Source organism: Anomaloglossus baeobatrachus, chromosome 2 (genome assembly GCF_048569485.1).
Source record: "Anomaloglossus baeobatrachus isolate aAnoBae1 chromosome 2, aAnoBae1.hap1, whole genome shotgun sequence".
In the NCBI taxonomy this organism is placed as follows: domain Eukaryota; kingdom Metazoa; phylum Chordata; class Amphibia; order Anura; family Aromobatidae; genus Anomaloglossus; species Anomaloglossus baeobatrachus.
Window position 1 is genome coordinate 43,809,061 of NC_134354.1, and position 21,685 is coordinate 43,830,745.

Consider the following 21,685-nt stretch of genomic DNA (forward strand, 5'->3'; position numbering starts at 1 on the left):
CATAGATAAATAATTTAATTACAAAGCTTATCATATGCTTTAACACTAGAACTACTGGACTCGTGACACCTATATAGAAATACATGGTGCAAAGTAGTCAAAATGACTACCTCAGTAGTTCTAGTGTTAAAATGTTAAATACATACAGCAAACAGATGGCACATGGATGGCACACTGATGTCGTCCGTGTGCTGTATGTGTTTTTCATGGACCCATAGACTTTTATTGCCTGTTCTCATCTGTGATATCAGAGAAAAATGGACATGTCTCTTTGAGCGTTGCACTGTCACATGGTGCATAAAAAAACATAGACATGTAAATACCACCATAGATTATAAAGCGTATGTGTTCTACCTATGAACAAAAACGGATAGAACACGTATGTGCAACACATGGCGTCTGAATGAGCCCTAGTAATGCAATAAGATCACATGTATAGTAAGATTTAGGCGGGCTTTGCACACTACGACATCGCAGGTGCGATGTCGGTGGGGTCAAATTGAAAGTGACGCACTTCCGGCATCGCATCCGACATCGTAGTGTGTAAAGCCTTGATGATACGATTAACGAGCGCAAAATCGTCGTAATCGTATCATCGGTGCAGCGTCGGCGTAATCCATAATTACGCTGACGTGACGGTCCGATGTTGTTCCTCGCTCCAGCAGCAGCACACATTGCTGTGTGTGAAGTCGCAGGAGCGAGGAACATCTCCTACCGGCGTCACTGTGGCTTCCGTAGGATATGCGGAAGGAAGGAGGTGGGCGGGATGTTTACATCCTGCTCATCTCCGCCCCTCCGCCGCTATTGGCCGCCTGCCGTGTGACGTCGCTATGACTCCGCACGACCCGCCCCTTTAGGAAGGAGGCGGGTCGCCGGCCAGAGCGACGGTCGCAGGGCAGGTGAGTGCATGTGAAGCTGGCGTAGCGATAGTGTTCGCTACGCCAGCTATCACACAATATCGTACCTGCAACGGGGGCGGGGACTATCGTGTGCGACATCGCAGAATCGGCTTGCGATGTCGCAACGTGCAAAGCCGCCCTAACAGTTTGAGGAGAACTAAGATATAGAAGACAAGGATTCAAAAGTTTGGATAGGGGAGTCATGGCGGACAAGCCAAAATTAAGCCACAATACAGCTATGCATAAGGTTGGGTGGATGTTCAGGTCCTAAAGATAGACCTCTAGACAATTTGTGGTGGGCACTCCACTCATGCTACGAAGAAGTTGATGCCCAAGGGTAGCAGTATAATCACAATAAAGAATACCATGGCACAAAATGAACAAATGGTGCCTAATATTTTCCAAAGCATATAGTGTAAATGAGCACAGGCCAATGTTTCGGTCTAATGACCTTTCTCACGACCTTACGTGCACAAGGATGAGTATTGCGGAGAGCGTTAGATAGACACAAAACTTAAAGCTCTTGATCCCTTTGCAAGATCTCCACTAGACCTCTCCTTACCATTTCTGATAATGGTACAAGGGCATTTGGTCAATGTTGCCCTGATGAAGCCAGATTAGAGCGAAACATGTCAGATAAATGTATATATATTTGGTCTTCCAAGACACCATTCCTGGATATTAATATTACAATTATGACAATATAGCTAGCTCAAGGGGTAAACCAGTTTGCAAAGAATAGGTATCTTGCCATTCTTTAAAGGGAACCTGTCAGGTGCAATACGCACCCAGAACCATGAGCAGTTCTGGGTGCATATTGCTTTATTCCTGCCTAAATGAACCTGTATATACTAGCATAGATAAAGGGATCTTAAGAAATAACATTTCTAAAGATCACTTATTATATGGTAATGTGGCCAGGGACTAGTAGCAATGGTGTGAGTTTCCTTGGCTAGTCTGCCCCCTTAGCATGTAAGCACGCCCCTGTGGGCGTACTAACATGCTAATGAATGCACAGCGACACTGCACATACCTCACTCTTGATGGCCGCCAGCGAAGGATGGATGCGCACAGTGCATGATCCGGAGTCCCCGGGACTTTCGGTCATGCACACTATACCTCACTGAAGCCGGGAAGCTTACACCTGGCATCAATTTAGTGCGCATGATCGGAAGTCCAGGGGACTCCAGATCATGCGCAGTGCGTATCTGTCATTTGCCGACCGCCATGAAGAGTGAGGTATGTGCGGCGAAGCTGCACATTCATTAGCATGTTAGTACACCTACAGGGGCGTGCTAGCATGTTATGTGAGCCGACTAGCCAAGAGAGCTCACGCCCTTGCGACTAGTCCCTGGCCTCATTTGCATATAATAAAAGATCTTTAGAAATACTTTTTCTATAGATCTCTTTATCTATGCTAATGTATACAGGGACGGTTAGGCAGGGATTAGCGATATTCACCCAGAACTGCTCGTGGTTCTGGGTGCATATTGCACCTGAGAGGTTTCCTTAAACCATCTACTTTTCTATTCATATGATATTGTAGCACCCCACGGGACCTGCAGGGCATAACTCGTCACCAGGCCAGTGGTTTTGTGGGGTTGCTGTGAATGGCCTGACCCAGCTCCGTTGGCTACAGGCAAAGAGAGAGTCAAAAGGGGGGATGGGGGATTTCCTTTGCAGCGCCACCCGTGGTGAGCGGCCAGGGATTAGCCGCTGCTGCGAGATGTCGCTCTCTTCCGGGGCTGATTTTACTGCAGCCCAGACAGTCCAGCTCCCCACAGGTGGAGTGAGCCCCGGGGAGGATGGTGGTGACAGGGGAAGAGCTGTTGGCGCTGAAGCGCAGGGTGGCGGCAAATCAGTCTAAAACAGGGGCTTTAGTGCCAGGTGTTTTACTAAAAGTTCATGTGCTGCATCCGCAGAGTACCGGTTATCGCCGTGATGGGCCCCAGCCGATCCCAGATGAAGCAGAGGTCACCACAGGTGTTGTGAAGTATGTGAGACCTTGCTCCTTGAGCCTTGTAGTGTGGATCCCTGTGGCGTGAAGCTACTTGGACCCCAGTGTCCTTGGCTTTAGTTGTCGTCTCGTACGCAGGCAGCGCGAAATTTGTCATGGACCCGACCATGGCCGTGACTCCTGTCTCTATCTGCTGCTGGTGCCCCGGGACTTTTAGTGGTGGGCAATGGGACGTGAAATCCCCCTTCCCTGCAGATTTGTTAGTCCATGAAGGTTCCCCTAACCAAGGGCTCTGCACCCTGACTGGCGTCGGTCCCGAAGGGGCTGTTGAGGGCTCACCCTCTGGCTACCGAGTTGCTCCTCTGTCTCACAGCTCCACTTGGTTGTCTCCTGCTTCTCTCTCAGTCTGCCCAATACCTGGTCGGCCCCTCTGGGGGGAAGCCATTCGACATCCCCCAGAGGCCTTGCTCTTTTCTACCTCAAGCTGTTCTCTCTCCTGTGTCTGTTCTGAAGTCCTGCAGAGTTCTGAAGTGAAACTGTGTGTGCTTGCTATTTCCCAGACAGCCCCCACCCTTGGGATGACTAATTGGTGGTTACCCTGGTAACCGGGAATTCCTCAGGCTGTCTGGCTTCCTGTGTTGTAAAACTAGCTGACTCATGGGCTGGGGATTGTATAAGATCTCTGTGTGAATGTTTTGTAAGTGAAAACCAGTGGTTAACCTCCTCCTTACCCGGGATAAGCATTACACCTTAAGAGAGATGCAATACTCTGTGGCGACTGAAGCCTCAGGGGCGCCACAATATATCTTAGGGTATTTACCTTTTGCACTCTTGATGGTGGTAGGGAGGACTTACATAGTCTTGAGTGCATGAGGAAATAATTAACCCTTTGCCTATGTAGCCAATTTTTGTTTTTACATTTGCATTTTTCTCATTTTTCAAGAGCCATGATTTTTTTATTTTTCCATTGATATAGCAGGGCTTGGTTGTTGTTTTTTGTGAGATGAGTTGTATTTTTTAATTTTGAAAAATTCTAATTGGGATAAAAAAAAATGCAATTTCACTATTGTTTTTGCTTAGAAATTACCTATAAGGCTACTTTCACACATCATTTGTTTATCATCAGGGACAATCCGGCGTGTGCCTGATGCAACGGATCCGGCGCAGAATATGCAAAAACAGATGTGCTGGATCCTTTTTTTTTTTTTTATGGATCCGTTACACCGGATCCGTCAAAAAACTGATCCAGCGCATCCATTTTGTCTGTTTTTTGCTGTATCCGTTTTTTACAATAAATTGGAGCATGCTCAGTTTAAAACCGGATCCGGTGGCCGCATCCGTTTTTTTGCCGCATTACGCCAGATCCGGCGTCCATAGGCTTCCATTGTAAATCATGCCGGATGCGTTTTTTTGTCAGAGACAAAAAACGTTACAAGAGACGTTCCATCCGGCCGCCACATTAGCCAATTACGATGGATCCGGCAAAAGAATCCCCTAAATAAAAATAAGAAAAGCTTATACTCACCTCCCTGGGTTTCCCAGTGCTCACATAACATTATTACATTACATGGGCACTGCAGCCAATCAGCAGTCAGTGACTGGCTGCAGCCTTTACTATTATGGACATTGACTGACATAATATGGGCTGCAATGGTTATGTGGCACAACAATATCACGTCACCCACTGAGAACAACTGCACCGATATCTCTGGAATGTCACTGTTGTTGGGGAGGTGACTATACATCATTTTTATTTTCTATGGACAACCCCTTTAACATACCCAGACGTAAACCAGCATAAAAGTGAATTTTCTCTCTCATACTATCATACTGAATAGCTCCTGTCTGGCTCATCTTACGTTCCTCCATTCTGGATACATCAGATTCATCACAAGTCTGGTGCCATGGGGAACTGATGACTGGAATAGGATACCTAGGCTGACCCTCAGACTAGGGACCCTGCACTGTCCCTTAGCTCAGAGGTACGCTTGATGGTAACAAGGTCTGAGTCGCCAGTGTGACCCTAACTTCAGTCCAAGCCCTGTTGTAACTCCCCCTCCTCCACCCAAGGGGTGAGCTAGGACAATAGTCACAAATCCCACAACTAAACGTGGACAACGGAAAAAATCAAAAACATGTACACATGGCAATCAAACACAAAGGAGCGACTAAACGTGCACTGGGGCAAACAACATAAAAGGGATGAAGTAAACAGACAACCGGAAAATTCCACACCGCACAATGAGCACACCACAGACTACTGCAGCCAGCACCATGACGGCAGCCTACACAGTAACCTGCAGAGATGGCTCCATCAGCTCCTTCTACCTCCAGGTCAAGCATCCAACGGAGATCAGAGAATAACTGGCACCCTCTACAGGGAGCAGAGGGTATATATAGGGACTGGGAGTGGTCCAAACTGGAAACACCTGTGAAGGTGACGAGAATACTTGCTGGGAATGAAAACTGACATTAGGCCTCTCCACCCAAAGGAAAGGGTATACATTTACACTGCTGAGTCTCATGGCAAAGAGACACTGGCCCAGAACCGGTCACTAGTCTCCACAACCGAGAGACGACCATGACATCTGGTCCATCTGCTTCTGGTTCATGTGCGGTATAACGAGGTGCACCTACCTCTTCTACATCGACGAATTTCGCATATACTAGACGCTATTGGAGCTAGCTTGTAATAACATATCCCAGCAAATGGATGTCAATCGAGCCATAAGGATGGACCAGAGTGACTGTTCAAGAAAGAAACACCTCCTTGACTCTCCAGCAATAATAAGCATGCGCAATGCCAAATTAGAACCTCTTATTTAATACTAGAAGGTGGCCCGATTCTACGCATCGGGTATTCTAGAATTTACGTATTGTGTAGTCAATGTATGATTTTTGTTATATATATCTATATATATATATATATATATATATATAGATGTTGTTGTGTGTAGTTACCAAGTGTTTGTGTAGGGCGCTGTACATGTTCTGGGTGTTGTCTGGGTGTGGCGGGGGGTGAGAGCGGTGTTGTGTGTGTGTTGCGTGTGTTGCGTTGTTTGTGGAGCGCTGTGTGTCTGTAGCGTTGTGTGTGTATGTGTTGCGCGGTTTGTGTGGGTGTGGTGTGTTTTGGGGGGAGGTATGTTTTGTGCAATGTGTGTGTTGCATGATATGTGCGCATATTTATGTATGCCGCGGTGTTTGTGTGTTGGGTGTTGTGTGTGTGCAGCGTTGTCTGTGTGTGTGGGTGTCTGTGTAGGGCGGTGTTTGTGGTTCCCAGTGTGTGTGTGGTGTGTTGTGTGTGTTGGGGGAGGTGTGCACCTCCCATCGTGCTCCATCCGCCATGCTGCGCACCCCCCATCGTGCTCCATCCGCCATGCTGCGCACTCCCAAACGTGCTCCATCCGCCATGCTGCGCACTCCCAAACGTGCTCCATCCGCCATGCTGCGCACTCCCAAACGTGCTCCATCCGCCATGCTGCGCACTCCCAAACATGCTCCATCCGCCATGCTGCGCACTCCCAAACGTGGTCCATCCGCCATGCTGCGCACTCCCAAACGTGCTCCATCCCCCATGCTGCGCACTCCTCATCGTGCTCCATCCCCCATGCTGCGCACCCCCCATCGTGCACCATCCCCCATGCTGCACCAGCATCAGCCTCTCTGCCCCCAGCATCAGCCTCTCTCCTCCCAGCATCAGCCTCTCTCCTCCCAGCATCAGCCTCTCTGTCCCCAGCATCAGCCTCTCTCCTCCCAGCCTCAGCCTCCCCCAGCATCAGCCTCCCTCTCCCAGCCTTCCCCAGGATCAGCCTCTCTCCTCCCAGCCTCCGTCCTCCCAGCCTTACCCAGCATCAGCTTTCCCCTCCCAGCCTCCCTCAGCATCAGCCTTCCCCAGCATCAGCCTCTCTCCTCCCAGCCTCAGCCTCTCTCCTTCCAGCCTCCCCCAGCATCAGCCTCTCTCCTTCCAGCCTCCCTCAGCATCAGCCTCCCCTTCCCAGCCTTCCCCAGGATCAGCCTCTCTCCTCCCAGCCTCCTTCCTCCCAGCCTCCCCCTCCCAGCCTCCCTCAGCATCAGCCTTCCCCTCCCAGTCTCCCCCAGCATCAGCCTCCCCAAGCATCAGCCTCCACCAGCATCAGCCTCTCTCCTTCCAGCCTCCCCCAGCATCAGCCTCCCCAAGCATCAGCCTCCCTCGTCCCAGCCTCCCCCAGCATCAGCCTCCCCCAGCATCAGCCTCCCCCTCCCAGCCTCCCCCAACATCAGCCTCTCTCCTCCCAGCATCAGCCTCTCTCATCCCAGCATCAGCCTCTCTCCTCCCAGCATCAGCCTCTCCTCTCTGTCCCCAGCATCAGCCTCTCTCCTCCCAGCCTTCCCCAGCATCAGCCTCTCTCCTCCCAGCCTACCCCAGCAGCAGCCTCCCCCAGCATCAGCCTCTCTTCTTCCAGCCTCCCCCAGCATCAGCCTCTCTCCTTCCAGCCTCCCCCAGCATCAGCCTCCCTCTCCCAGCCTTCCCCAGGATCAGCCTCTCTCCTCCCAGCCTCCGTCCTCCCAGCCTTCCCCAGCATCAGCTTTCCCCTCCCAGCCTCCCTCAGCATCAGCCTTCCCCAGCATCAGCCTCTCTCCTCCCAGCCTCAGCCTCTATCCTTCCAGCCTCCCGCAGCATCAGCCTCTCTCCTTCCAGCCTCCCTCAGCATCAGCCTCCCCTTCCCAGCCTTCCCCAGGATCAGCCTCTCTCCTCCCAGCCTCTTTCCTCCCAGCCTCCCCCTCCCAGCCTCCTTCAGCATCAGCCTTCCCCTCCCAGTCTCCCCCAGCATCAGCCTCCCCCTCCCAGTCTCCCCCAGCATCAGCCTCCCCCTCCCAGCCTTCCCCAAGATCAGCCTCTCTGCTCCCAGCCTCCTCCAGCACGCCGTGCTCCTCTGCCGACACTCACACACCCGATCGCATACACTCACACACACCCGATCGCATACACTCACACACACCCGATCGCATACACTCACACACACCCGATCGCATACACTCACACACACCCGATCGCATACACTCACACACACCCGATCGCATACACTCACACACACAGACACTGACGATATCGCACATACGCGCTCACACTCACAACATCCGGAGATACCACATGCTTCTGGCCATGTGATCCTCCGTCAGGTCCTGGAAGGTCACAACAGCACAGTATCGAGGCCGAGAAGCAAGCGATATCGCCGGATACTGTGAGTGTGTGGATGCGATGTGATGTGTGTGTGAGGTGTGTGTGAGGTGTGTGTGAGGTGTGTGTGAGGTGTGTGTGAGGTGTGTGTGAGGTGTGTGTGAGGTGTGTGTGAGGTGTGTGTGAGAGTGAGTGTGATCTGATGTGTGTGTATGTGTGTGTGTGTGCGTGTGGATCTTCCGCCACTGCAGGACCTTGATGCGCTTGTAACCATGCATGGTTACCAATGTATCCACACCACTCCCGTGCGAGCGAGGGATGGGGGGGGGAGGGGGGGGAGTACAGTACTCACCTCCGTGACAGCCGTGTCAGTTCGGGGAATGCGCGGGGGGGGAGGGGGGCGGGGCCAGAGCTAGCGTGCATTTTGTGAGGGGGCGGGGCGTGGCGTGGCCGAATTGCCAATGATGCAGGGTGCGGGGGCGAGAGGCCAATCTGTGGGGGGGCGGAGCCTGGGCGAGCGGCTGGCCAATCCGTGTGGGGGCGCAGCCTGGGCGAGCGGCCAATCCGTGTGGGGGTGCGGGGCCATGGCGAGCCCAGCGGCCAATCAGCTTTGTGTCACCGTAAGGACACAATTTTGGAGCATGACAGACAGACAGACAGACAGACAGAATAAGGCAATTATATACATAGATAATACAGAAGCACAACATTTTTACACTGACCCTTTACAAGCCTAACCGGTAGTGGTTATTTTGTAGGTAAAAAGATCTGAAAGGTTCCCTTCATCCCCTTTACTAACCTAGACAAGCAGGGAAGCACCATCTACCCCTGTACTGCTCTAAATATCTAGAAACAATACCACCACACTCTGCTTGAATTGGTGTCTGGCATCCTATAGGGAACACTCTGCTGGCACTATTGTTTATAGGGATTCTGATGGTTAAGATAATTCTATTAATGTGACCTTTTGAAAGTTATTCTATAGGTGTGTTATTAAGGCTACTTTCACACTTGCGTTGGACGGCTTCCGTTGCTATCCGCAGCCTTGAGGAATTACGGTAACCGTTGCAGGAAACCGTTTATTCCTCATAGACGTCTATTAGCTACGGATAGCAATGGATGGTCTTGCGTTGTATCCTCCCCGCGGCGCATCAGTTTTTTTGTCGCTGACCATCAGTGACCGTCGGGCGGAGGGAACGCTGAATGTACCGTTTTTTGTTTCGTTAAAATAATGCACCTTGACGGATTCCGTTGGAATCCGCCAAGGTGTCTAATGATCGTCTATGGTGGCAGATTCCGCCGCTATGCGCTAAGTGGCGGAATCCGCTGACGGATTCCGTTACGTTCTACTAAGCATGCTCAGCATGTCCAGCAGAATGATCTGAATCGTTTAAAATCACTCCTGGTCTCTCTCCCCCCTCCCCCCCTCTCTCATACTCACCGATCACGGGCGCGATGCTGCACAGTTGTCACAAAGCTTCGGTGGCTTTTCCTCTTTTGAAAAAGCCGGCCGCTCATTATTCCATCTAGTATTCCCTGCTTCCCCCACCCACCGGTGCCTATGATTGGTTGCAGTCAGACCCGCCCCCACGCTGAGTGACAGCTGTCTCACTGCAACCAATCACAGCTGCCGGTGGGCGGGTCTATATCGTGTGTACAATAAATAAATTAATTTAAAAAAATGGCGTGCGGTCCTCCCCAATTTTGATACCAGCCAGGGTAAAGCCACACGGCTGAAGGCTGGTATTCTCAGGATAGGGAGCCCTACGTTATGGGGAGCCTCCCAGCCTAACAATATCAGCCAGCAACCGCCCAGAATTGCCGTATCCATTAGATGCGACAGTCCCGGGATTCTACCCGGCTCATCCCGAATTGCCCTGGTGCGGTGGCAATCGAGGTAATAAGGAGTTAATGGCAGCAGCCCATAGCTGCCACTAAGTCCTAGGTTAATCATGGCAGGAGTCTATGAGACACATTCCATGATTAACCTGTAAGTGAAAGTAAATAAACACATACACCCGAAAAAATACTTTATTTGGAATAAAAGACAAAAAAAACACCCTCTTTCACCACTTTATTAAAATCCCCAAATACCCCTCCAGGTCAGACGTAATCCACACGAGGTCCCGCAAATGAAGTGAGCCGCGCTGTCAGCGGAGACGTCACTGAGGTAATACCTGTGTGTGTGCGGTGATGATCTGGGCAGTAGTGTCGGGATGTGTGCGGTGATGATGTGGGCGATAGTGTCGGGATGTATGCGGTGATGATCTGGGCGCTAGTGTTGGGATGTGTGCGGTGATAATGTGGGCGGCAGTGTCGGGATGTGTGCGGTGATGATGTGGGCAGCAGTGTCGGGATGTGTGCGGTGATGATGTGGGCGGCAGTGTCGGGATGTGTGCGGTGATGATGTTGGCGCTAGTGTTGGGATGTGTGCGGTGATGATGTGGGCGCTAGTGTTGGGATGTGTGCGGTGATGATGTGGGCGGAGTGTCGGGATGTGTGCGGTGATGATGTGGGCGGCAGTGTCGGGATGTGTGCTGTGGTGATGATGTGGGCGGCAGTGTCGGGATGTGTGCGGTGATGATGTGGGCGGCAGTGTCGGGATGTGTGCGGTGATGATGTGGGCGGCAGTGTCGGGATGTGTGCGGTGATGATGTGGGCGGCAGTGTCGGGATGTGTGCTGTGATGATGATGTGGGCGGCAGTATCGGGATGTGTGCGGTGATGATGTGGGCGGCAGTGTCGGGATGTGTGCGGTGATGATGTGGGCGGCAGTGTCGGGATGTGTGCGGTGATGATGTGGGCAGCAGTGTCGGGATGTGTGCGGTGATGATGTGGGCGGCAGTGTCGGGATGTGTGCGGTGATGATGTGGGCGCTAGTGTCGGGATGTGTGCGGTGATGATGTGGGCGCTAGTGTTGGGATGTGTGCGGTGATGATGTTGGCGGAGTGTCGGGATGTGTGCGGTGATGATGTGGGCGGCAGTGTCGGGATGTGTGCTGTGGTGATGATGTGGGCGGCAGTGTCGGGATGTGTGCGGTGATGATGTGGGCGGCAGTGTCGGGATGTGTGCGGTGATGATGTGGGCGGCAGTGTCGGGATGTGTGCGGTGATGATGTGGGCGGCAGTGTCGGGATGTGTGCTGTGATGATGATGTGGGCGGCAGTATCGGGATGTGTGCGGTGAAGATGTGGGCGGCAGTATCGGGATGTGTGCGGTGATGATGTGGGCGGCAGTGTCGGGATGTGTGCGGTGATGATGTGGGCGGCAGTGTCGGGATGTGTGCGGTGATGATGTGGGCGGCAGTGTCGGGATGTGTGCGGTGATGATGTGGGCGGCAGTGTCGGGATGTGTGCGGTGATGATGTGGGCGGCAGTGTCGGGATGTGTGCGGTGATGATGTGGGCGGCAGTGTCGGGATGTGTGCTGTGGTGATGATGTGAACGGCAGTGTCGGGATGTGTGCGGTGATGATGTGGGCGGCAGTGTCGGGATGTGTGCGGTGATGATGTGGGCGGCAGTGTCGGGATGTGTGCGGTGATGATGTGGGCGGCAGTGTCGGGATGTGTGCGGTGATGATGTGGGCGGCAGTGACGGGATGTGTGCGGTGATGATGTGGGCGGCAGTGTCGGGATGTGTGCGGTGATGATGTGGGCGGCAGTGTCGGGATGTGTGCGGTGATGATGTGGGCGGCAGTGTCGGGATGTGTGCGGTGATGATGTGGGCGGCAGTGTCGGGATGTGTGCGGTGATGATGTGGGCGGCAGTGTCGGGATGTGTGCGGTGATGATGTGGGCGGCAGTGTCGGGATGTGTGCGGTGATGATGTGGGCGGCAGTGTCGGGATGTGTGCGGTGATGATGTGGGCGGCAGTGTCGGGATGTGTGCGGTGATGATGTGGGCGGCAGTGTCGGGATGTGTGCTGTGGTGATGATGTGGGCGGCAGTGTCGGGATGTGTGCTGTGGTGATGATGTGGGCGGCAGTGTCGGGATGTGTGCGGTGATGATGTGGGCGGCAGTGTCGGGATGTGTGCGGTGATGATGTGGGCGGCAGTGTCGGGATGTGTGCGGTGATGATGTGGGCGGCAGTGTCGGGATGTGTGCGGTGATGATGTGGGCGGCAGTGTCGGGATGTGTGCGGTGATGATGTGGGCGGCAGTGTCGGGATGTGTGCGGTGATGATGTGGGCGGCAGTGTCGGGATGTGTGCGGTGATGATGTGGGCGGCAGTGTCGGGATGTGTGCGGTGATGATGTGGGCGGCAGTGACGGGATGTGTGCGGTGATGATGTGGGCGGCAGTGTCGGGATGTGTGCGGTGATGATGTGGGCGGCAGTGTCGGGATGTGTGCGGTGATGATGTGGGCGGCAGTGTCGGGATGTGTGCAGTGATGATGTGGGCGGCAGTGTCGGGATGTGTGCGGTGATGATGTGGGCGGCAGTGTCGGGATGTGTGCGGTGATGATGTGGGCGGCAGTGTCGGGATGTGTGCGGTGATGATGTGGGCGGCAGTGTCGGGATGTGTGCGGTGATGATGTGGGCGGCAGTGTCGGGATGTGTGCGGTGATGATAGATGCTCTCTCTCTCGGCTAAAGAAAACTTAACGCAATGTGTTATTTCACTGGAATCCATTGCCTTTATTATCACACTTTTTGCAAGGTATCTGTCACATGCGTTACACAACGCATTGTGACGGATACCGTTCAAGTGTGGCGCCCCTGAGGCTTCCGTCGCCACAGAGACATTGCACCCCAGCCAGAGGTGTGATCTCCCATCCTGGGTAAGGAAAGGGGTGAACGCCGGTCCACAGGCAAACTCACACTACACCCATTGTTAGGTACACACAGGGACAGTGGCAGCAACTCTCCCATGCTGCATGCTGGGAGGGGCCGTAAGACCCATCCCTGCTCCCATAGGGTGGTAGCTTAGCAACTGGGTGGGTGGGAGGGGCCAGCCGAGTGTAGAGTAGACAAGGAAGGTCAAGTTTAGAGAGAAGTCTGCGGGAGGCAGAGGAGACAGACAGTATGCAGGAGGCAGAGAGAGAGAGAGAGACGAAGTGGAAGTGAAGGAGAAGGAAGGAGGTCTGCGGGAGGCAGAAGAGAGAGAAGAGTAATGCTCTAGTCAGCCAGGAGCAAGAGAAGAAAGTGACGCTTCCTGGTGAAGACCCTGGGACTCAGAGGGTCCAGGTGACACCAAGTAGAGATAAGAAGGGATTCCAGGGCCACAGATAGCTTTCATGCTCGTGGCCTGTTCCACAATAAGAAGGTTCGGTGGAGGGATCAAGCTGCACACAGGGGACGGTCCCTAGACACTGGAGGAGGAAAAGTCATCTCCAAAAGTAAAAACCGAGGCCCAGGGAAAGCTGCAAGCTACCCGGGCCACAGCCCACAGCAGAACCTCTAGAAAGGGGGTAAATTACCGACAGGCGAGCCCCTGGCCCGGAGGCTGTAGTGGAGGCCGAGCCAGGTTCAGCCAACAAGGGCAATGCTTAAGGAGACAGCTGAAGAAAGGAACACATAGAGGGGTGCACCGGCTTTTACCCCCAGATCTACCCAGGATCGGCGGAGGTCCCTGACAGTGGGTCTCAGCAGTCTAAAGGCTCCTGCCGGCCATAACCAAGAACTGTGAGTAAACAACTTGAAACTGCACCCTTGGTGTTGCCTCTGTTATTTCATCTTCATAGACTTCCATCACTGCATAGACACTTACAAGCACCAACTGTTGCCCCGGGGCACCGCTCCACCTGTGGGGAGCAGTACCACCATTGCTGCCGTTCCATCACCCCGGAGGCCCCATACAGCAGCGGCGGCTTAATAGCCGCAAACCACAGGTGGCGTCACGACAAATATAAACTTTAATCACCCCCACTGAAGCCATATTAATTGACCCCACCAGGGTACGGAGTCGGGCCCAGCCACCACTGACGTCCCCCGGACTAGTCCGGCCCGGCACCGGGTGTCCCATAGCCCTGGGGTGGGCGAGTCACAATGCAAGTGTGAAAGTAGCCTTATTTTGGATATATTAGTTATGTGTACAGTAGGACAGCATTATTTCTGAATTCTGCATTGAGACATTACTTATGATGAGTATTGCATGGCAGTATTATTTCTGAGTACTGTGTGGTGACATTAGCTACAGTGCCTTGCGAATGTATTGGGCCCCCTTGAATTTTTCACCCTTTTCCCACATTTCAGGCTTCAAACATAAAGATAAAAATGTTAATGTTCTGGTGAAGAATCAACAACAAGTGGGACACAATTGTGAAGTTGTACGAAATTTATTGCTTATTTTAAATTTTTTTAAAAATTAAATAACTGAAATTGGGGCGTGCAATATTATTCATCCCCTTTAAGTTAATACTTTGTAGCGCCCCTTTTGCTGCGATTACAGCTGCAGTCTCTTGGGGAATGTCTCTATCAGTTTTGCACATGGAGAGACTGAAATTCTCGCCCATTCTTCCTTTGTAAACAGCTGGAGCTGAGTGAGGTTGGATGGAGGCGTTTGTGAACAGCAGTTTTCAGCTCTTTCCACAGATTCTCGATTGGGTTCAGGTCTGGACTGTGACTTGGCCATTCTAACACCTGTATACGTTTATTTGTGAACCATTCCATTGTAGATTTTGCTTTATGTTTGGGATCATTGTGTTGTTGGAAGACAAATCTCCGTCCCAGTCTCAGGTCTTTTGCAGACTCCAACAGGTTTTCTTCAAGAATGGTCCTGTATTTGGCTCCATCCATCTTCCCATCAATTTTATCCATCTTCCCTGTCCCTGCTGAAGAAAAGCAGGCCCAAACCATGATGCTGCCACCACCATGTTTGACAGTGGGGATGGTGTGTTCAGGGTGATGAGCTGTGTTGCTTTTACACCAAACATATCGTTTGGCTTTGTGCCCAAATAGTTAGATTTTGGCTTCATCTGACCAGAGCACCTTCTTCCACATGTTTGGTGTCACCCAGGTGGCTTGTGGCAAACTTTAAACAACACTTTTTTATGGATATCTTTGAGAAATGGCTTTCTCCTTGCCACTCTCCATAAAGGCCAGATTTGTGCAGTGCATGACTGATTGTTGTCCTATGGACAGACTCTCCCACCTCAGCTGTAGATCTCTGTAGATCATCCAGAGTGATCATGGGCCTCTTGGCTGCATCTCTGATCAGTCTTCTCCTTGTGTGAGATGAAAGTTTGGATGGACGGCCGGGTCTTGGTAGATTTGCAGTGGTATGATACTCCTTCCATTTCAATATGATCGTTTGCACAGTGCTCCTTGTGAGGTTTAAAGTTTTGGAAATCTTTTTGTAACCAAATCCAGCTTTAAACTTCTCCACAACAGTATCACGGACCTGCCTGTTGTGTTCCTTGGTCTTCATGATGCTCTCTGTGCTTTACACAGAACACTGAGACTATCGCAGAGCAGGGGCATTTATACGGAGACTTGATTACACACAGGGGCTTATATTTATCATCATCAGTCATTTAGGGCAACATTGGATCATTCAGAGATCATCAATCAACTTCTGGAGTGAGTTTGCTGCACTGAAAGTAAAGGGGATGAATAATATTGCACGACCCAATTTTCAGTATATTATTGTTTACAAAAGTTTAAAATAAGCAATAAATTTCGTTCAACTTCACAATTGTGCCCACTTGATGTTGATTCTTCACCAGAACAATAACATTTTTATGTTTGAAGCCTGAAATATGGGAAAAGGTTGAAAAATTCAAGGGGGCTGAATACTTTTGCAAGGCACTGTATGTGTACAGTGCTGTGTGGAGACATTAGTTCTGTGTACATTATGACAGCATCATTTCTGAATACTGTGTGGTGACATTAATTATGTGTACAGTATGACAGCATTATTAATGAGGACTGTATGGCTACATTACTTATGCGTACAGTGTGACAGTATTGTTAAGGAGTATTGTATGGTGACATTACTTATGTATAAAGTATGACAGCATTATTAATAAGTACTGTGTGGTGACATTATTAACGTGTACAGTATGACAGGATTATTAATGAATACTGTATGGTGACTTTAATTATGTGTACAGCATGACAGCATTATTTTTGAGTACTGTGTGGTGACATTAGTTATGTGTACAACACTGTGTGGTGACATTAGTTGCGTGTCCATTATGACAGCATCATTTCTGAATACTGTATGGTGACATTAGTCATGTGTACAGTGTGCCAGCATTATTAATGAATATTGTATAGTGAAATTACTTATGTATACCGTAGGACAGTATTATTAATGAGTACTGTATTGTGGTATTAGTTATGTGTAAAGTGTTGCAGCATTATTAATGAGGACTGTATGGTGACATTACTTATGTATAAAGTATGACAGCATTATTAATGAGGACTGTATGGTAACATTAGTTATGTATACAGTAGGACAGGATTATTAATGAGTACTGTGTGGTGACATTACTTATGTGTATAGTATGACAGCATTATTAATGAGTACGGTATGGTGTTTGGTACTTTCCAGCTTCTTCACTAATATGTGTTGGTATTATCCTTCTCTTCTTTCTATTTCTCCCCTTTAATTGTGAGGTTTTTTATTTGTATATCCCTGTTCTTCTGTCTAATGCCTTTAGATTCTCACTCCTTCAACTCTGCCATATATTTAGGTATAAGCCATTTTCCCTTTCTCTGTCCCGCTTGTCTGGGTCCTGGAGGCTGTGTTTTACCCCGTCCTCCCTCCCTGGGCTGCAGTTTCTTTTCTTATTTGGTATGTTTCTATGTCTAATTTTTATCTATCTCCTAAGTCATAGTGGCAATCAGACAAGATTTGGGTTGGCATAGCGCGCCACAACCTTTTTCCCGTGGCCAATAGTGGCTTAATTTTGGCAAGCGCAGGCAGACTTGGGTGTCGATCAACACATTTGTAGTTCATAGGCAGGCTAGCAAGAGTTAATCTCTGCTGATCTGCTTGTGAGTCTCCTTTGATCACATGTTGTGTGGGAGTCAATTACATCTGCTCCCCTCCTATATATGCTGGCTAGATCCTTCCTTCTATGCCAGCTATAGTTTATCTAAGCTGGTCTGATGTGTTGTTGTAATCCAGACTATCTGGTGGTTGTTGTACTTATTGCTGTGAGCAGCTGAGGAGTTAACCCTTGTTTTCTTTTTGTTGTGACCTTCCTGCTCTTGCTTTTCTCCTGAGTCTCTCATTGTTTGTTCCTGTGTGTTTACAGTGTGTCAAAGTTTTGTCTGTCTTTATTTCTGTTTCCATTTCACTCCTGCTCCTTCCTTCCCTGGTGGGAGGGTGGAATCAGATTAGTTCTGGTCAGGAGCATAGCCAGGCACATGACTCTGGCATCTCCACCCTTAGGAGTAACCCTGAGGTTAGGTATAGCCTTCGGACCCCTAGTGTGAGGGACCGCATTGGAGCCCCTGTCCCTCGATGTGCTACAGTCACAGCATGCCAATCATTTACAAGGAATCGATAGTAACTAGTTGTGTACAATATGACAAGATTACAAGGATTATACAAGCACTGTATGGCAACATTAGTTATGTGTACAATATGAGTGCATTATTTATGAGTGCTGTGTAGTAATCTTAATCTTGTGTACAATATGATAGGATTATTTATGAGTCCTCTATAAAGACATTACTTATGTGTACAATATGATAGCATTATTTATGTCCTGTATAGTGACATTAGTTATGTGTACAATATGATAGCATTATTTATGTCCTGTATAGTGATATTAGTTATGTGTACAATATGATAGCATTATTTATGTCCTGTATAGTGACATTACTTATGTGTACAATATGATAGCATTATTTATGTCCTCTTTAGTGACATTACTTATGTGTACAATATGATAGCATTATTTATGTTCTCTATAGTGACATTAGTTATGGTTACAATTTTATAGCATTATTTATGGGCACTGTGTGGTGACATCAGTTATATAAATGATATAACAAAATTGTTTACAAGTTTTATGGCAATATTACTTCTGTCTACAGTATGAGAGCTTTATTTATGAGTGCTGTATGACAACATTAGTTATGTGTACAATATGATAGCATTATTTATGGGCACTGTGTGGTGACATCAGTTTTATATAAATGATATAACAAAAATGTTTATAAATTCTTTATGGCAATATTAGTTCTCTTTACAGTATGAGAGCTTTATTTATGAGTGCTGTATGGCGACATTAGTTATGTGTACAATATGATAGCATTATTTATGGGCACTGTGTGGTGACATCAGTTTTATATAAATGATATAAAACATTTTTTTATAAATTCTTTATGGCAATATTAGTTCTCTTTACAGTATGAGAGCTTTATTTATCAGTGCTGTATGGCGACATTAGTTATGTGTATGGCCAGTAATACATACGGCAATGTTGTTTATTCACCTAATAATAGGGAAATTGAAGTCAAGTACTTGTCTGCTACGTATTCTCCATTATATATGTGCTTTCCTCCACTTTTTGAAATTGTGACATCCCTCCTACGCCCCTGGTCTGCCTCATTATCTGAGAATTTATAGCTGCCGCAGGAATATTATGCGGCCTTTGTTAAAAAGATGTCCTTTCAATGGCGTCTTATGGGTTTTTTTTTTCACTGTCATTTTAGATTTTCATTGCAAAGTCTTAAAATTAGTTTTTTCTTTGCCGCTGTAGCAATTGTTTATGTGTTATTCTTCTCGTTTCAGTATTATTTCAGATAAGGCGGTTGAAGTCATTGTGCCCACATGATCACCACGGCAAGAATCCCCGCTGATAAACCCGTGCGCATTTCCTTCAGTCTTAATGACTCCGCAGGTAACTGCATTTATCTGCTTCTACCTCAATGAACAAGAAACAGACCACACATCCCACGGAGGATAAAATCTGCTATCCGTTATCTCTATTTGTCACAAAGGCCTCCTTATAATGAATGCTGTAATATAAAATATGTATGAACCCGGCTCTATTCATTCACTGCTTATGGAAGTGTTACTTTTATCATATTTAAAGGGAACATGCAGAGAATATAAAAATTTGATGATGGGCCTATCCAAGCCGAAAGAATAAGCCGGTGAAAATGATAAAAAAATATATAAAAGTGCACTTCAAAGATGGAATATTTTACACATATTGGAAAAAGATTCTCTAAAGTCTATACTATTACTGTCAGGGCTTACTGAGACTAAAAGTTTCCTTAGATTATATATAATAAATCCTTAAAGAGATGGCAGGGTTTATCGAATACAATATCTGAAAGGGTCTCCCCGATTATGTTTCCTCAGATCAATATTCCGAGATTACAGGGTACGTCTAATACAGTGTCTAATGGGGTCTCTAAGATTTTACTTTTTTTTTTCCTGATAGAACCAGGTTTTCCTTCCGCATTGGAGAGCATCATGATGTAGGTGCAGAGACCCTGATTCCGGCGATGTGGCTGTCACAGCCAGGGATAGAAGCTATATCAGCCGTATGGGACAACACAAACGGAAGGGGAAAGGAATACCCTATCGCTAGGGAAAGGGGGGAAGCAACAACCTGCGGCTCACCCTCACTGCCTTCACCAGCCCTATGCAGGTTTCGCACCTGTCACCGAGCAGGAATGCCTCAACCCTAGACAAACCCTGAGCCCTAAGTAAGGATGGAGGGTATGAGCTCTTTGTCAACACCTCTATCAATAAGGGAAGACACAAGGGAACAACAGAGGGGAAACACAACTGCAATCACCAGAGCCCTCGTAGATAGCAAAAGACAACACTTATCTAAGCTGCAGCAACCACAGAAGTCTGAAGCAACAGAGATGACCTCTTCAGAGCTCAGCATGGAACAAACAATAAACCGCACCCAAACCACTAGAGAGTGAGGTTTATAAAGGAAATCAGAGGCTGTCAACTGAGAGGAAAACTGATAGTTTCCCATGGTCCTATAGAGTCTGCTGCTGCAGAAACAGGGAATTGTCAGGATAACAACTTATGCTACCAATCTCTGGTATTTTCTAACACTCGCTGCCACTGGATTGTCACCGTGCCATGACAGTATCACTTACTGAGCTGCTTTGATAAAATTACCGTTTTATCTGCTGCAGATCTAGCAGTTCTCTGACGGCTGAGCTTTCTATTACCCCACCCACACCACTGATTGACAGTTTTCCGAATACACTGTGCATAGGCAGAAAGCCACCAATCAGTAGTGGGGGTTATACAGAGCTTAAAAATATGGACAATTACATGGCAACAGGTTTACTAGTCCTCTAGTGATAATCTACTGCTGATAAAACTGTGATTTTATTAAAACTTCAGCAAGCAATGCAATAAGTGACACATTGCTGGAATCAGGGTCTCAGGGCCTCTTACATCATTCTGCTGTCAGATTAAGTGGCACAAACCTGCTGATAGATTCCCTTTAAAAGGGTCTACCGGGATATAGATGGATCCTCATGGCGATTACAAGGTAATACAGTGTCTCTCATTAGTTTTATAGATTACATACCCAGTTTCCCTGAAAGTGTCACGATTGTCTCTCTATCTTTGAAGACTAGAAACATGTTCAGGACTAGAGTCTCTTATTACCATCTTAGGCTATATATTTAAATGTAGTTTAATTTCCTTTGGTTTCTCAGGGTCTCATTAGAGCTAGGGGGCCACAGTTGTTATTGTGTCCCCGGTGTTACCCCATTCTTGTTGTATTGTTTGTTGCATTTTTGTCATATATCAGGCTCCCTGTTGGTCTGCACGTTTGTGCCATGCTCGTCACACTCGTCAACGTGACCATAAGACCTACTCCAAAAATAAGAACTAGCAAGATTTTTGGGGCTTTTTGGAGTATGGTTAAGATATAAGCCCTACTTTAAAAATAAACCCTAGTTGCGGTTCCATAAAAACTGTCCAATCAGCTAAAAAAGTTAAAAAATACAGCAAGACTTTTTATCAAAGAAAGCAGAAATTCCCAAAAGAAAGCAGACCCCCCTCACCAGCCCTTCCAAAAAGGAAAAAAAATTGCACTCAAAAGACCCTCAAACAGTTACAGTTGGCAAGTGCCAATGGTGGATGGGCTCTCACACAGAGATCTGCATCACTGTCAGTTCCCTCGCTGTTCCAGCTGCATTGCACTGCAGCTCTCACAACCAGATTGGGTACCAGTATCACTCTGCACGAGTGATACTGCTTCCAGTCACCAGGGGGAGCCAACGCTGGGAGAGCTAACAGTGACGCAGATTTGTATGAGAGAGCCCATTCACTTGCAAACTCTAATTGTTTAGAGTCTGTGTGGTAAGTGCGAGCTCGGATCCGTGGAAGCACTTTGCCTAAAGAGCACTTTACACGCTGCGATATCGCTAGCGAGCGTACCCGCCCCCGTCGGCTGCGTGTCACGGGGGCGACATCGCTGCCCGTGGCGCACAATATTCCTAACACCCGTCACACGTACTTACCTGCCTAGCGACGTCGCTGTGGCCGGTGAACCGCCTCCTTTCTAAGGGGGGCGGTTCTTTCGGCTTTACAACGACGTCACTAAGCGGCCGCCCAATAGAAGCGAAGGGGAGGAGATAAGTGGGACAAACATCCCGCCCACCTCCTTCCTTCCTCATTGCCGGCGGCCGCAGGTACGAGGTTGTTCCTCGTTCCTGGGGTGTCACACGTAGCGATGTGTGCTGCCTCAGGAACAATGAACAACCTGCATCCTGCTACAGCAACGATATT

The 21,685-nt window shown here is 48.7% G+C and overlaps 1 protein-coding gene across 1 annotated transcript in view; it reads left to right on the top strand.

The window, feature by feature from the left end:
- The window catches only part of MAP3K7CL (MAP3K7 C-terminal like), a 104,433-nt gene that overhangs the window by 19,145 nt on the left and 63,603 nt on the right, over positions 1–21,685 (top strand). The window contains exon 2 of the mRNA XM_075332980.1: positions 18,698–18,806. Coding sequence (XP_075189095.1) covers positions 18,737–18,806 — 70 coding nt within the window. The 5' untranslated portion in view covers positions 18,698–18,736. The remainder of the gene's footprint in view (positions 1–18,697; positions 18,807–21,685) is intronic.